The sequence below is a fragment of the Linepithema humile genome, chromosome 1 (assembly GCF_040581485.1).
Source record: "Linepithema humile isolate Giens D197 chromosome 1, Lhum_UNIL_v1.0, whole genome shotgun sequence".
NCBI classification, from domain to species: domain Eukaryota; kingdom Metazoa; phylum Arthropoda; class Insecta; order Hymenoptera; family Formicidae; genus Linepithema; species Linepithema humile.
This window is the reverse complement of record NC_090128.1, coordinates 22172139-22189640: the sequence shown is the minus strand read 5'-3', so window position 1 is coordinate 22189640 and position 17502 is coordinate 22172139. Positions and strand designations below refer to the sequence as shown.

The window sequence follows — 17502 nt, the reverse complement described above, 5'->3', positions numbered from 1 at the left end:
GCGCTACGCACGGTGGAATTGTTGATCACACCGTCCCTCGTGCTCGAGTAGAGAGGTCTGATAATATTGGAGATCAATTCGCTCTTACCGCTATCGCTTGTTCCTTCCAACAGTAGAATGCTCTTCAGATACGGTCCGGGAAACTTCACGGTAAAGAAATATTTGAGAAGAAACAACGTGACGTCGATGTTTCGATCGGCAAATAGATACATAGATACGATAGCCACGCTTATCGAGTAATACCAATGTTTGCGCTCATTGTCGACGTTGTCGCGCAATCGATTGACGTATCCGTACAAACCGTACGCAAGATCATTCGTGTTGAATGAAAAAATGTTGTGTCTGAAAAACGCGGCTTGAATCACGTCCAACATGGTTCTCCAATGAATGGTCAATTGAGAGAAAATATTCATATCTTTGCTGTGCGAAATGTCGTTTCGAAGGCGCATCGATCGTTCAGACAACGGCGCTTTCGCGGTGGCAAAGTAACGATGACGCGCTTCTTCTCGTTTCAAAAGAAACAAAAACACAACACTGGCATATATCAACGTTTCTTTCGACAATCCCGATCCGTCGTTGGTTCGAAAAACATCGCTATGCTTGTTCGCCGAGGCGAACAAGTGTAGATTCCAATTCGCCATAAAATTGGACAGTGTGTCACTCGTTACGGCAAAGTTTTCGTCCACGCGTTTGTCCCCATATTTCGCACTGGCGCGGTCGTCGCGATTATACGTCGTCACGTAGCGAATGGTTTCCTTCGCGGTGATTGGCGACGATGACGACGACGGAACATTCAACGGATATTTGTCGCATATGAGATCGTATCTTCGATAATTCTCCACGTTCGCTCGCAAACGTTTCATGTCGCTAACGGTTCCTCGCTTGCGACGTTTATATCGTTTCGAATCGTCGTTTCTCTTGTCGCCGTTTTCGGTGCCGTCGAGAACAACAAACGATTCCTTCTCGTACCGTCGAACGACGTCATCCGAATCATAAATATCCGCTGTGATTCGTCGCACCGCGTTATCGTCGCGACCGCGTATCATTTTACACGCGAGTGAACCGTACGTAAAACGCATCGCATTCTCGTGATCACACCCAATCAGACAACATAGCAACGTCGAAACGGTGTTGCCGCGTTGAAACATTTGTTCGCCGTACGATTGACAAATGTTCACGATGTAAAGTAAAAATTCACGAAACGAGGCGCTGTATTTAATCATTTTGTTCACATCGTTTAAACTAACATTGTCGATCATCTTGCGAATCGCGTCATTAACGTCGTATACGTACGGACGTTTCTCGTACATTTTCTTCTTCGCGTTGCTCGTCGCGTCGTTGAAGAACGATTCCTCGTCACCGTCGTCGTCAACGACGTTCTTTCCACGAGACGGTATTAACGATGAATACAACAACACGTTCATTGCATCCACGGATCGCAGAAGATTGAAGTATTCGTCTATGTTATCCACACACATCTGCGCGTAATCGTGAATATCGTAATCTACTCTCTCGTTGAATCTAAAATAACTAGGAGGTGAAAAATCATCGTAGTTTATACTCAACGTGTCGGTAACGGCCGGTGTGTAAGCCTCGTATCTATTCAAATGCAGATTGAGCATCAGTTTGTGCATGATTGCGTTTTTATCGATGTATCGCACAAAGGTGTCGATGATCTTGTCGGTTCGCAATCCAGCCGATAGAATTTCGTTTGTCGACGCCGCGCGATTAACCGGAAAGAACAATTGACATCGCGTCGACATGTAATCGCTCAAGGATTTGACTCGTTGAACGAATTTGGATGTGTATTGGTAATTTTTATCGCTGTTTCCGGTGGTTGTCGTAGTATTGTCATTAACGTTAACAATCGCGTCATCGGTGATATTCTCGTAACGTCGACATCTCTCGCAATTTCTGATATTTGACAGCAAAAAATCCATGAACAATCGTTTGCTGCCACTTCGTTTCTTGTCGACGACGAAGCACAGAACGGTATCGTCCACATAAGATATCGTATCGTAACGCCAAAACATCACGTTGGACAATAGAAAAATTTTTTTCACTCTTGTATCACAATCGTGCACGACGTCGACGAGCGTGGTTTTGTATCTCTCTTCGATGTATTCGGCCATGACGTCGACAATGTCGTATTTCTCAAACGTTTGATTGTAGAACGACACGACGTTGGACAACAATCCGTCACGAGAATCGACGATCGAAACGTCGTTTGCGTTTCTTCTTCTCATGATCAGAGCATAGAGAAACATATCGTGCGTGCATAAACCGCCGATCAAACCTTTGGTCGTGACTTCTCCCAGATACCTGTATCGATTTAGAATGTATTTGGTTCTTAATTCAAAAACATCGTCGTTTCGACAAAGCAACGCGATAAATTGAATAGTTTTGTCGATCGTGAGCGAATCGTCAAAAACGAATTTGAACATCTGAACGATGGTCAGCGTCGGCGAGTAATTGACGAGATGCGCGACGAGACGATGCGTTTGCGTTTCTTCTGATCGTCGCGGACGATCGCCATCCACGTTTCGGGTAACGATGAAATCGAAGAAATCTTCGTCGATTGCGCTGTAACGAGCTATGTAATTGTCAAGCATCAGTAACATCTTCGGTACCTTTTCGTTCTCGAAGATTAATCTGTTACGCCCGTGAATGTCAACGACCGCTCGATAGAACGCGTCATGTCGTCGCATATTGTGATATATCTCAATTTTTTTGACCGCTACGCGCAAAGACGTCAGAGATTTTATCCGCGTTGCGCTGTTGCGCCAAAAACGAGAAGCGCGTTCGACATAAGTAGTATATGGCAGGTATGGGGCGTCACAACAAACCCCCACCACCTACCTCATATTTGACCCACTGACCTACATTTGGTCTGGCGTCAAAACAAATGACGTCACAGGGAGGGGAGGGGGAAAAGATGGCGGCAGTGGGTCCAACATGGCGGACGTCTACAAGATGGCGGCTGTTGACAAGTGATTTTTATTTTTCGGAATTGAGAAAATCCAAGCTGGGTTCGAACCTGGATCGCTGGATTTCTAGTCCTGGTCCTAGTCTGCTGGGCTACCTATACATCTAATGATAGTAAAATGGTGTGTCGTATTTATGGCTATGGGACCTGGCAGGGAAGGGATCAAGAGACACGGTAGTGTCTCGCGCCAAGTTCACGCGCAGCGCAAGACCGACCGTGTATCTTTACGCGAGCCCGAAAGTTGAGACAAGCCGAGATTATCGGATCTCAATAACGGCTGGGCCGATTGAGTTGGCAATAGGCTCAATCGATAGCGCATACCCAAATTACATAAGAAAATCTGCTTGTTTTTGCTCTGTGTGCTTTATAAAAATAAATATATGCATTCAAAGTCGAAAAATCTAAAAAATCATCTCGCTAGGATGTATGTCGCGTTGATATGTCGCGTTGAGATGTATGTCGCTCGTGTCTTATTGGTCAGCGTCATCATTTTCTATTCTAACATGGCGGCGCTCAGACCTGTCAGCTCGCAGTTTTGATGTATACAGGGTGTCCCGCGTAAGGTGTACCACCGGGAACTGGGAGGTAGATGGGATTGAAATAAATATAAAAGTCCTTTACCGTTTTACGATATTCGCAATAATAAACGAGATATTAATTTTTACAATTGGACTAATGAGAGCGCGTCGAGAGAAGCGCTCGAGCCGCTCGAGGTCTAGCCCGGCCTAGTCTATCATACATTGGCTGCGGGCGGCGCGTTGGAAAGGCAAGAGGGGAAACGCGCCGTGGCTCGGCGCTCAGCTCACGTCTCGCCGCACCGCGCCTAACGTCACGCGTCTATGCCGCTACGCACAATCGCGATTACAATATGTATGTTGTATAATAATGACAAATAACTTATTTAGGGAAGAAAATAATAAAAGATCGCGAATTTGCGATAAAGTACGATACGATAAAGAAAAAAATTACAATTGTGGATACTGTAATTAAGTTATTTTGTATTTATGCGTTAATTTTTTACATTAACACGATTCTGTTACTTTTATTTTATTATGATATTTATTTGTTGTGTACATTTGGTATGAATTTTTTCACAGTGCAAGGAAACGCTATCGTTTCCACACCACCTTGAGGTAGATAGCTTGGCGCGTTTTTTTTTAAAGTGGTTTCCCCAGTAGGCCTAATCCACTCTTCTCACACTTCTAATTAAGTGTATGTTCAAAGTGCCTTCCTTGCATTTGCAAACATACTTCTACTCTCCGAGAAATTTGCCGTGTTGCACGGTGCGCCATATCTGGAGTGATGGTTTGAAAGGCCGCTATGATTTCATCACGTACCTCATTTTCAGTACCATCACGTTTATGCTCGACTAAAGCTTTGATATAGCCCCAAACGAAATAATCGAGCACGTTTAAATCTGGCGATCGTGCTGGCCAAACGATCGGACCACCCCGACCGATCCATCTATCCGAAAAACGATCATTTAAAATTTCTCGTACTCTACGAGAATAATGTGCGGGAGCTCCATCGTGCTGAAAAATCAGCGTTTCCCGCTCTCGAAGAGGAATGTCCTCCAAAAGAATGGGCAATTCATTTTCCAGAAATTCTGCATATCTTTGTCCATTGAGATGTGCCGGTAAAAAATACGGCCCGATCTGAAAATTTGCCACAGAAACGTTATGGAAACAATGCAATAGAAAAAAATGTCTTTATTTGCAAGAATATTTACCACTCTGTTTGCAAATATTCCTGCCCACACATTTATGGACCACCGATATTGGAAGGTGCACTGACGAACAGCTTGCGGATTCTCCTCTTCCCAAAACAAGAAATTGTGAGAATTGAATACACCATTCGGCGAAAAAGTTGCTTCGTCCGTCCATAAAATGTGATCGGGAAATGAAACATTTCGCCGACATTGTGCAAGGAATCCTGCGCAAGTTTTATTCATGATTATTATACAGTTAAAAGCGCTATAAATATCAAATAAAAATTAGAATAAAATCATAAAAATACCTTCACAGAAATAGATGCGCTGTATTTCATCTCGTGGAAAAAGTTGCTGCACACGTTGAAAATGGAAAGGATGCAATCCATTTTCTTGCAAAACACGATGCACTGTGGTTCGTGGTATACCAAGTGCGCGACTTACACGGCGTATAGTATTTTGGGGATTTTCCTCGAACGCACGCAGAATTTGTTCGTCGTTGTTGACGTGACGACGCAATACCCTGTCACGGTTTTCATGCATCATAACAACTCCTGTTTCTATTGCGCGTAGGAAACACCTCGTTATTGTGTGTCTGCTTGCATGCCGACGATTCGGAAATCGCTCCGCGTACAGACGCTCCGCGACACGAGCATTTCCTCTGGCCATACCGTAAAAATAAATCATGTAAGTATACTCTTCCGTTGTAAAATTCATTATAAGCGCACTCTAATAATACATTACTAAGAACAGATACGTGCAACAAATGTAAATACGAGAAAAAAACAATTAAAAATATATTTTCAATTATTTTTTTCTTGTGGTCATATATTGTTTTTTTCTCGTATTCACATTTGTTGCACGTATCTGTTCTTAGTAATGTATTATTAGAGTGCGCTTATAATGAATTTTACAACGGAAGAGTATACTTACATGATTTATTTTTACGGTATGGCCAGAGGAAATGCTCGTGTCGCGGAGCGTCTGTACGCGGAGCGATTTCCGAATCGTCGGCATGCAAGCAGGCACACAATAACGAGATGTTTCCTACGCGCAATAGAAACAGGAGTTGTTATGCATGAAAACCGTGACAGGGTATTGCGTCGTCACGTCAACAACGACGAACAAATTCTGCGTGCGTTCGAGGAAAATCCCCAAAATACTATACGCCGTGTAAGTCGCGCACTTGGTATACCACGAACCACAGTGCATCGTGTTTTGCAAGAAAATGGATTGCATCCTTTCCATTTTCAACGTGTGCAGCAACTTTTTCCACGAGATGAAATACAGCGCATCTATTTCTGTGAAGGTATTTTTATGATTTTATTCTAATTTTTATTTGATATTTATAGCGCTTTTAACTGTATAATAATCATGAATAAAACTTGCGCAGGATTCCTTGCACAATGTCGGCGAAATGTTTCATTTCCCGATCACATTTTATGGACGGACGAAGCAACTTTTTCGCCGAATGGTGTATTCAATTCTCACAATTTCTTGTTTTGGGAAGAGGAGAATCCGCAAGCTGTTCGTCAGTGCACCTTCCAATATCGGTGGTCCATAAATGTGTGGGCAGGAATATTTGCAAACAGAGTGGTAAATATTCTTGCAAATAAAGACATTTTTTTCTATTGCATTGTTTCCATAACGTTTCTGTGGCAAATTTTCAGATCGGGCCGTATTTTTTACCGGCACATCTCAATGGACAAAGATATGCAGAATTTCTGGAAAATGAATTGCCCATTCTTTTGGAGGACATTCCTCTTCGAGAGCGGGAAACGCTGATTTTTCAGCACGATGGAGCTCCCGCACATTATTCTCGTAGAGTACGAGAAATTTTAAATGATCGTTTTTCGGATAGATGGATCGGTCGGGGTGGTCCGATCGTTTGGCCAGCACGATCGCCAGATTTAAACGTGCTCGATTATTTCGTTTGGGACTATATCAAAGCTTTAGTCGAGCATAAACGTGATGGTACTGAAAATGAGGTACGTGATGAAATCATAGCGGCCTTTCAAACCATCACTCCAGATATGGCGCACCGTGCAACACGGCAAATTTCTCGGAGAGTAGAAGTATGTTTGCAAATGCAAGGAAGGCACTTTGAACATACACTTAATTAGAAGTGTGAGAAGAGTGGATTAGGCCTACTGGGGAAACCACTTTAAAAAAAACGCGCCAAGCTATCTACCTCAAGGTGGTGTGGAAACGATAGCGTTTCCTTGCACTGTGAAAAAATTCATACCAAATGTACACAACAAATAAATATCATAATAAAGTAAAAGTAACAGAATCGTGTTAATGTAAAAAATTAACGCATAAATACAAAATAACTTAATTACAGTATCCACAATTGTAATTTTTTTCTTTATCGTATCGTACTTTATCGCAAATTCGCGATCTTTTATTATTTTCTTCCCTAAATAAGTTATTTGTCATTATTATACAACATACATATTGTAATCGCGATTGTGCGTAGCGGCATAGACGCGTGACGTTAGGCGCGGTGCGGCGAGACGTGAGCTGAGCGCCGAGCCACGGCGCGTTTCCCCTCTTGCCTTTCCAACGCGCCGCCCGCAGCCAATGTATGATAGACTAGGCCGGGCTAGACCTCGAGCGGCTCGAGCGCTTCTCTCGACGCGCTCTCATTAGTCCAATTGTAAAAATTAATATCTCGTTTATTATTGCGAATATCGTAAAACGGTAAAGGACTTTTATATTTATTTCAATCCCATCTACCTCCCAGTTCCCGGTGGTACACCTTACGCGGGACACCCTGTATATTAATTACATTTATATATTAGTATCGGTCGTAAAATTATATATAACGTGTTGTGGAGACAAATAAAGATAGTGTATATCAAAAATAATAGTATTCTTCATAAAAAAAATTTTTTTCGATCTTAAAGTGCAGAAGTGTACACTCTCAGTATTCTGTAGTTAGATAATTAGTGGACAGAAAGTGTACTTTGTGCAGATGGTGGAATCTGCAAGTTTCTGACGTTAGGTGCGCCGATGGCGCTGAGAAGCCGCGCGGCGCGCGCTTACGTTTGTTTGGCATTTATATAATATAACCTTTCAGTTCAGAAAGTGTTAAAATAAAAAAAAAAGTAATTATAGTGAATTCGGTCTAACAAATTTGGCCACTCGCACTATGCACATTTAATAAGACTGCTTATCCAGAGCAGTGTAGTGCGAGTGACCAAATTTGTTAGAAATTCGTATTAAGTGAAATAAGTGTATAAGTGTATATATATATCATTGATCAACGAGATTGTCCTTTTATGGTAAGAAGCATTATTTTGCTTTATATGTTATATAATACTTTCATATACTGTTTAGCGGCGCTCAAACAGAAGCGGTAACTTTCTTGGGCAATTGGGCAATCATGAGAGCAGTCGCAGTTTGTACGCTATTCCAGGATTAGATTATGTTGCTCATAAAGATGTGTTGTTGCCATATACTACAAATAAGAAAGCAGCATTGCAACACGAATTGTTCGATAAATTTTTGACCTATCATCCAGACAAGGAACCATGTTTTGTAGCACAAAAGATCTTCCGAGCATGGCAGAAAAAAAATCATTCATGGCTTGAATTATCGGAAGTACATAAAGAAACAGAGAATGTCTGCGTTATATTACTGTTATATATATATAATTTTTACCATTTACATGAGTTTTCAATATAGTAGTCATGTGAGTTTGCAAGCTTCTAGTGGTTATATATGGTATGATATGATTATCTAATTTTTATCAATATATAAGCGTTGTTTTTTTAATTTTTATTTTCTAACTCTAGGGAAACATTTAGGATGGAAAGAGAAGACGGATATTCATTTGATTTTGATTACAATACCACCTTTTTCTTTGGAATCGAAGGAAGAAGAGTTATCTACACCTAAAGTAGAAATCTGATTTCAAAGGATAATGTCAAGTGCGATTGATGAACTTGACCTGAACGTAATTTCTTGTGATTTTATTCTAAAAGCAAATTAGATAACTATAACTAATTAAACAAAAAAAGTTAGAAAATTATTAATTTTAAGATGTTAATAAGAGTAATATATTTTTTTATTATGTAATTTTACTGTTTTAAAAGAATTTGAAATTTATTAATTTAGAGGATTAGATAACTAATTAAACAAAAAAAGTAAAAAAATTATTAATTTTAAGATGTTAATAAGAATAACAAAACAACGTTATATATTATTTTATTATGTAATTTTATTGTTTTATTTATCAATTTAGATAGAGGAAGCACGTCAATCCTGGGGTAATTATTGTTGATGATTGACTGCAAATGTCGGAAGTACATAAAGAAAGAAACAACAGAGAATGTTCGCGTTACTGTTATATATAATATATAATATATATATATATACCATTTATATGGGTTTTCAATATAGTAGTCATGTGAGTTTGCAAGCTCCTAGTGGTTATATGTTGTATGATTATCTAATTCTTATCAATATATAAGCGTTGTTTTTTTAATTTTATTTTTTAATTCTAGGGAAACATTTAGGATGGAAAGAGAAGACGGATATTCATTTGATTTTGTAGAATACCATCTTTTTTTTTGTAATCAAAGGAAGAAGAGTCATCTACACCTAAAGTAGAAATCTCATTTCAAAGGATGGTATCATAATTATAAGCAATGACTAGTCAGTTAAATATATAACATTTTTTTAAATGACTATGTAATGTCAAGTGCAATTGATGAACTTGATCTGAACGTGATTTCTTGTGATTAGAGGAAGCATGTCAATCCGGGGGTAATTATTGAACTAGAATAATAAGTAACAAGAAGACTATAGAATAATAATTTTTGTTTATGGCTCTTTTTTATACGATGCAAGTAGTACCAGCAAAGTATTATTATAAAATGATATAAAAAAACTAGTATATACTTATATACTATACTTAATATTCTGTTGTAGTATTCTAATGCTTACATATATATTTTAGATTTATGTAATCTAAAAATTGTACGCTTTAATAAGTAATTATTATTCTATAGTCTTCTTGTTACTTATTATTTCTAGTTCATTCAATAATTACCCCCGGATTGACATGCTTCCTCTAATCACAAGAAATCACGTTCAGATCAAGTGCAATTGATGAACTTGATCTGAACGTGATTTCTTGTGATTAGAGGAAGCATGTCAATCCGGGGGTAATTATTGAACTAGAAATAATAAGTATAATAAGTAATAATAAGTAACAAGAAGACTATAGAATAATAATTTTTATTTATGGCTTTTTTATACGATGCAAGTAGTACCAGCAAAGTATTATTATAATAAAATGATATAAAAAATACTTATATACTATACTTAATATTCTGTTGTAGTATTCTAATGCTTACATATATATTTTAGATTTATGTAATCTAAAAATTGTACGCTTTAATAAGTAATTATACGATGCAAGTAATACCAGTAATACTTAATTAGATTTATGTAATCTAAAAATTGTACGCTCACTTTAATAAGTAACAAAAAGTAACAAAACTATAGAATAATTTTTATAGCTATTTTTTATACGATGCAAGTAGTACCAGTAATACTTAAAACTTGATCTGAACGTGATTTCTTGTGATTAGAGGAAGCATGTCAATCCGGGGGTAATTATTGAACTAGAAATAATAAGTATAATAAGTAATAATAAGTAACAAGAAGACTATAGAATAATAATTTTTATTTATGGCTTTTTTATACGATGCAAGTAGTACCAGCAAAGTATTATTATAATAAAATGATATAAAAAATACTTATATACTATACTTAATATTCTGTTGTAGTATTCTAATGCTTACATATATATTTTAGATTTATGTAATCTAAAAATTGTACGCTTTAATAAGTAATTATACGATGCAAGTAATACCAGTAATACTTAATTAGATTTATGTAATCTAAAAATTGTATGCTCACTTTAATAAGTAACAAAAAGTAACAAAACTATAGAATAATTTTTATAGCTCTTTTTTATACGATGCAAGTAGTACCAGTAATACTTAACTAATGCTTACATATATATTTTAGATTTATGTAATCTAAAAATTGTACGCTTTAATAAGTAATTATACGATGCAAGTAATACCAGTAATACTTAATTACATTTATGTAATCTAAAAATTGTACGCTTTAATAAGTAATTATACGATGCAAGTAATACCAGTAATACTTAATTACATTTATGTAATCTAAAAATTGTACGCTCACTTTAATAAGTAAAAGTTTTTATTTTTATAGCTCTTTTTTATACGATGCAAGTAGTACCAGTAATACTTAATATTCTGTTGTAGTATTCTAATGCTTATATATATATTTTATATTTATGTAATCTAAAAATAAAAATTGTACGCTTACTTTAATGAGTAACAAAAAGTAACAAAACTATATTTTTTATACGATGCAAGTAGTACCAGTAAAGTATTAAATTAAAAACGATATATATAAAAATAAAAAAAACTTAACTACTATACTTAATAATATTATGCAAAACGATATAAAAAGAACTTAAGAACTACTATACTTAATAATATTAATTATATCGATAACGAACAACTACTATAATTAATTATAGTAATAATTAATTTATTATAGTAGTTGTTCGTTATCGATATATAATTAATATTATTAAGTATAGTAGTTCTTAAGTTCTTTTTATATCGTTTTGCATATATATAATATTATTTAGTATAGTAGTTCTTCAGTTCTTTTTATATCGTTTTGCACAATATTATTAAGTATAGTAGTTCTTAAGTTCTTTTTATTATACAACTACTATATAATTAATTATAGTAGTAATAACTAACAACTACTATAATTAATTATAGTAGTTGTTAGTTATTGTTATACCACTTTTAGCGCCTCGACCGCCTTGACCGCCTCGACCGCCTCGATAGCCTCGACTGTCTCGATAGCCTTGATAGCCTCGACTGCTCCAAACATTCCTTTGGCGGCCTGCTCTATTCCATCTTTTGGCTAAAATAAAAAATTGTTTATATAAATTGCTATTTCTAAAAAAATAAATATTTTATTATATAGTTGCTATACTTACGTTTCTGCTGTTCCTGCTCTTTCTGTGACGGCTGCGATGGCAGTGGCGGTTGCGATGGCAGTGATGACTGCGATGGCAGTGGCGGCTGCGATAGCAGTGGCGGTTGCGATGGCAGTGATGACTGCGATGGCAGTGGCGGCTGCGATGGCAGTGGCGGCTGCGATGGCAATGGCGGCTGCGATTGCAGTGGAGGCTGCGATGGCAGTGGCTGTTGTGATGATGGTGGTGGTGGCTGTAACGGGGGTGGCGGTGGTGGTAATGATGCCAATTGTCGCTGCTGTTCTTCTTGCAGCACAGCTGCATTTATAAGTGTTGTATTATCAGTTTCCGGCATTTGATCGGCTTGTGACACTAAAAGAGAACATATATAGTTAAATATTTTTATTTTAAAATAAACTAGAAATCAGACATACTTCTTTACGTTCTTGAATGATCATTTGTAATAGAATGTGATGAATAATACCTCAAGCGTTGTTAACTTCATGATTAATTGCATTATTTTGCATTATTGGGCATTATTAGCAGACTTATATCTTAATCAATTTAATAATTGCATTATTTTGCATTATTAGTAGACTTATATCTTAATAATTTAATAAAATGACTAACTACTACTAATTTAATTAATTAAATTAATTTAATATCCTGCATTTTTATTAATATTTCTATTTATTTTATGAGTTAAGATATTAAGCTTGCTAACAATCATGAAATTAACAATGATTGAAGTATCATTCATCGCTCATTCTATTACATTTAGGAATATAAAATCTGAATTAGATGGAATTCATTGTTTATATTGTATTAAAATTTCATTGTAATCAAAAGTAAAAATTCGTTTCTTATAATATCATAATGGCTGCGTTCGTCTTGCTCGCTTTTGTACTGAAAGCGTTATTCTAAATTGATGCTTTCAATACAAAAGCGAGCAAGACGAATGCAGCCATTATGTGATATTATAAGAAACAAATTTTTACTTCTGATTTTGATACAATAGAAATAATGAATTCCATCTAATTCAGATTTTATATTCTTAAATATAATAGAATGAGCGATGAATGATACTTCAATCATTGTTAATTTCATGATTGTTAGCAAGCTCAATGTCTTAACTCATAAAATGATTAGAAATATTAATAAAGATGCAGAATATTTAATTAATTTCATTAAATTAATAGTAGTTAGTCATTTTATTAAATTGATTAAGATAAGTCTGCTAATAATGCAAAATAATGTAAATAATCACAAAGTTAACAACGCTTGAGGTATTATTCACATTCTATTACATTTAGGATCTGAATTATATGAAATATCATAATGGCTGGATTCGTCTTGCTCGCTTTCATGCTGAAAGCATCAGTTTACCTTTCTTGCTCATATGTCGAAGATAGAATAACGCTTTCAGTACAAAAGCGAGCAAGACAAACGCAGCCATTATTTTATATAATATTATAAGAAATTTGCTACTTACTTTTAATATCCTTGATTATTTTCATTGATTCTTGATGATGAAACACAAATCCTTGAATACGTGAAAATCCTTGAATATGTGATGTGATGAAATACACAAACTTGCGAGCGCGAGGCGGAAACAACGTTATTAACGGTAGCGCCATAAATCATCGAAAGGATAGGACAATGATGAGACTCACACGCGTATACCTACAGTATACATAGATGCAGAAAGCGCCACAAACGCGATTCTTGATTGGCTGCGTGGGTCCTGTCTTTTCCATACATAAAAGATGCAATTTTATTGGCTACACATTTCTCGCACCGATTTCTAGTATCGTGGACATTGGTCTTTAGATCTATAATAGGTGTAGTAAATTTTAAGTCGCAAGAAATTGACCAATCAGTAGATTGACAGTAATTATTCTTCTATAATGTCTGATATGGCTCTGTGATTGGCTTATTTTAAGACTGTACTTGAGATGGTCTTAAATATAAGAATCAACTATGAATACCGGCCTAAGTGATTAATTTCTTGCGGCTTAAAGCTACACCTATTGTAGATCCGATCTTAGCTGACAGGACCCATACACAATCAATCAAGAATCGCGTTTGTGGGGCTTTGCGCATCTTCTGTGTATACGGCATTGTAAGTATACGCGTGTCAGTCTCATCATTGTCGTATGTCGTATTATTTGTACTTATAAATAAGTGATTTTTTAATAAGTGATCAATAAATATAAAAAGAAGAGGAAGAAGCTGTATTACGCAGTTTTTGAGGTATGTGTACTAATTATATATATAAAATAAACTAGAAGGTTTTTACGTTCTTAATAAGATAAGATAAAGGTTATTTGTATTAATTATTATAAAAATGATCTGTAAATATGTTCCCGTGTTAAAATTTCATTGTAATAAGTTAAAGTCATAAAAGTAAAAATATTTTCCCATAATATCATAATATGTAATAGAATGAGCAATGAATAATACTTTAATCATTGTTAATTTTATAATGTTAGCAAATTTATATTAATCAATTTAATAAAATGACTAGAAATTAATTAAATATTTAATAAATTTTTTGTCATTTTATGAATCAAAATATTGAGTCTGGTAACATTCATGAAATTAACAATGTTATTTATTATGGTTTATTCTAGCAAATTCTAATCTTTAAAATGACATTTATAAACGTAAAATTATTTATCGAGACTTAAAAAAAATTTACATTGCTAAATTTAACATTTTATATATAGAACTCTTGGAGGATCGAGGACTTTGTGGAATTTTGGTGCAGATTTCTCTCAACAGGTAAGTATATTTATTTATTTTAATAAAGGCTGTTGTGCGCCAATACAAGGCTGCTGTGCGCCTATAAAGAGCGGCTGCTGTGCGCCCATACAAGGCTGCTGTGCGCCTATAAAGACCGGCTGCTGTGCGCCCATACAAGGCTGCTGTGCGCCTATAAAGACCGGCTGCTGTGCGCCCATACAAGGCTGCTGTGCGCCTATAAAGAGCGGCTGCTGTGCGCCCATACAAGGCTGCTGTGCGCCTATAAAGACCGGCTGCTGTGCGCCCATACAAGGCTGCTGTGCGCCTATAAAGACCGGCTGCTGTGCGCCCATACAAGGCTGCTGTGCGCCTATAAAGACCGGCTGCTGTGCGCCCATACAAGGCTGCTGTGCGCCTACAAAAATCGACTGCTGTGCGTCTGTAAGATTGTTGTGTGCCTGTAAGAATATAGAAAATATAGAATAATTTTAATAATATTAATAAAACAAAAATGTCTATCAAAATAGAAAAACAGATGATGTTAAAATCAGATCAAAAAAATATTATTGTTCAAGGTGATTGGTTAAACGATAAACATATGGATCATTTTAACCAACTTTTAAAAAATTGTTCAGATTATAGACCTGAAGAGGTATGGAAATTGCAATGCCTTGAGTATATAAAACCTATACCAGAAGATAAAAAACATATACAGATATTACATAGCACAAATCATTGGATATGCAGTTATTATGATAGAAAAAATTTATTTATCTATGATTCATTAAATAACAAAGAGTTGCACAGTGATTATGAAAAGTTCTTAAGACAATTATTTCCAACTTATCCTTTTAATGAGCGGCCTGTCAAGTTTCCTACTGTACAAAAACAACCGAATAGTAATGATTGCGGTGTTTTTGCTATAGCTTTTGCAATTTCATTATTATTTAATATTAAACCTGAAAAAGTGAGATATGATCATAGTTTAATGCGTTCTCATTTAATAAAAATTTTTGAATCTAATGTGATTAAACACTTCCCTCAGGATTTAAATAATACTCTTCAAAAAGTGCTTCCATTAACAATGATTCAAAGGAGAGAAGCTTTAGCAACTCGTGCACGTATGAGACGTCAAAAAGAGACGGAGCAACAAAAAGCAAATCGATTGCAAAAAAATCGTGAATTTATTACAGAATTACGAAAGAAAAATGAAAATAAACATAAAAATCAAAAAGTTAGTAAGATAAAAACAGAAATTGTACAGATTACGCAGTTATCAGATCAGAAAGATATTATTGTTCAAGGCGGTTGGTTAAACGATGAACATATGGATCATTTTAACCAACTTTTAAAAAATTGTTCACATTATAGACCTGAAGAGACATGGAAATTGCAACGTCTTGAGTATATAAAACCTATAGCAGAAGACAAAAAACATATACAGATATTACATAGCACAAATCATTGGATATGCAGTTATTATGATAGAAAAAATTTATTTATCTATGATTCATTAAATAACAAAAAGTTGCACAGTGATTATGAAAAGTTCTTAAGACAATTATTTCCAACTTATCCTTTTAATGAGCGGCCTGTCAAGTTTCCTACTGTACAAAAACAACCGAATAGTAATGATTGCGGTGTTTTTGCTATAGCTTTTGCAATTTCATTATTATTTAATATTAAACCTGAAAAGTGAGATATGATCATAGTTTAATGCGTTCTCATTTAATAAAAATTTTTAAATCTAATGTGATTGAACACTTTCCTCAGGATTTAAATAATACTCTTCAAAAAGTGCTTCCATTAGCATTGATTCAAAAGAGAGAAGCTTTAGCAACTCGTGCACGTATGAGACGTCAAAAAGAGACGGAGCAACAAAAAGCAAATCAATTGCAAAAAAATCGTGAATTTATTACAGAATTACGAAAGAAAAATGAAATTACGCAGTTATCAGATCAGAAAGATATTATTGTTCAAGGCGGTTGGTTAAACGATGAACATATGGATCATTTTAACCAACTTTTAAAAAATTGTTCACATTATAGACCTGAAGAGACATGGAAATTGCAACGTCTTGAGTATATAAAACCTATAGCAGAAGACAAAAAACATATACAGATATTATATAGCACTAATCATTGGATATGCAGTTATTATGATAGAAAAAATTTATTTATCTATGATTCATTAAATAACAAAAAGTTGCACAGTGATTATGAAAAGTTCTTAAGACAATTATTTCCAACTTATCCTTTTAATGAGCGGCCTGTCAAGTTTCCTACTGTACAAAAACAACCGAATAGTAATGATTGCGGTGTTTTTGCTATAGCTTTTGCAATTTCATTATTATTTAATATTAAACCTGAAAAAGTGAGATATGATCATAGTTTAATGCGTTCTCATTTAATAAAAATTTTTAAATCTAATGTGATTGAACACTTTCCTCAGGATTTAAATAATACTCTTCAAAAAGTGCTTCCATTAGCATTGATTCAAAAGAGAGAAGCTTTAGCAACTCGTGCACGTATGAGACGTCAAAAAGAGACGGAGCAACAAAAAGCAAATCGATTGCAAAAAAATCGTGAATTTATTACAGAATTACGAAAGAAAAATGAAAATGAATATAAGAATCAAGATCAGTATAAACAAAATGTAGAAAATGTCTTAAAACGGCGTCAATTTGAAAATAATTTGGAAGAAAATTGCGCTAAAAAACGACGTCTATATAAAAAAAATAATTTAGAAAGATGTTGCTCTGAAAAACGGTCTCAAGATGAAAGTGATTTAAAAAATGATTGCGCTAAAAAAAGATTGCGATATGAAGAAGATTTTGTTGAAAAAAGCACACAACAATGCATATTTTATGCTATAGGCTCGCAAAACAAACAAAGTAGACAAAAAATATTAGAGCGTAAATGTTGTAACAGACAATATTACGAGAAGAAAAGAGAAGAAAGAAGAAAAGAGAATAAAAGCAAATTTGTAATAAATAAATGCAATGTTGCAAATAAAATT

General features: G+C 35.3%; 2 protein-coding genes and 1 long non-coding RNA gene across 6 annotated transcripts in view; 2 read left to right on the top strand and 1 right to left on the bottom strand.

Moving 5' to 3' along the window:
• Positions 1-17502, top strand: part of LOC136997325 (transcription initiation factor TFIID subunit 7-like) — a 297656-nt gene that overhangs the window by 236082 nt on the left and 44072 nt on the right. The window lies entirely within an intron of this gene.
• LOC136998438 (uncharacterized) lies at positions 2670-9491 on the top strand. 4 transcript variants are annotated; one of them, XR_010889013.1, is made up of 3 exons: positions 2710-7981; positions 8037-8655; positions 8948-9491. It is a non-coding gene; the product is annotated as an uncharacterized lncRNA (long non-coding RNA). The 4 variants fall into 4 exon arrangements; XR_010889012.1 differs by having other exon boundaries at positions 8944-9491; XR_010889011.1 differs by having other exon boundaries at positions 2711-7981; positions 8037-8391; positions 8495-9491.
• On the bottom strand, positions 11527-13512 carry LOC136998433 (putative uncharacterized protein DDB_G0290521). The gene is made up of 3 exons (XM_067351031.1): positions 13232-13512; positions 11761-12111; positions 11527-11684 (listed from the first exon to the last, which is right to left on the bottom strand). Exons 1-3 carry the CDS (start codon positions 13374-13376, stop codon positions 11527-11529), a joined length of 654 nt encoding a protein of 217 aa, XP_067207132.1. The 5' UTR covers positions 13377-13512.

Bases quoted from the DNA above. Each gene is read 5' to 3' on its own strand.
- LOC136998433 (XM_067351031.1), bottom strand. From the start codon at position 13,376: ATGGCGCTACCGTTAATAACGTTGTTTCCGCCTCGCGCTCGCAAGTTT. The intron at 12,112-13,231 runs GTAAGTAGCAAA...GTTCTCTTTTAG, and splicing joins AATAATCAAGGATATTAAAA to TGTCACAAGCCGATCAAATG. The intron at 11,685-11,760 runs GTAAGTATAGCA...TTTTTATTTTAG, and splicing joins AGAGCAGGAACAGCAGAAAC to CCAAAAGATGGAATAGAGCA.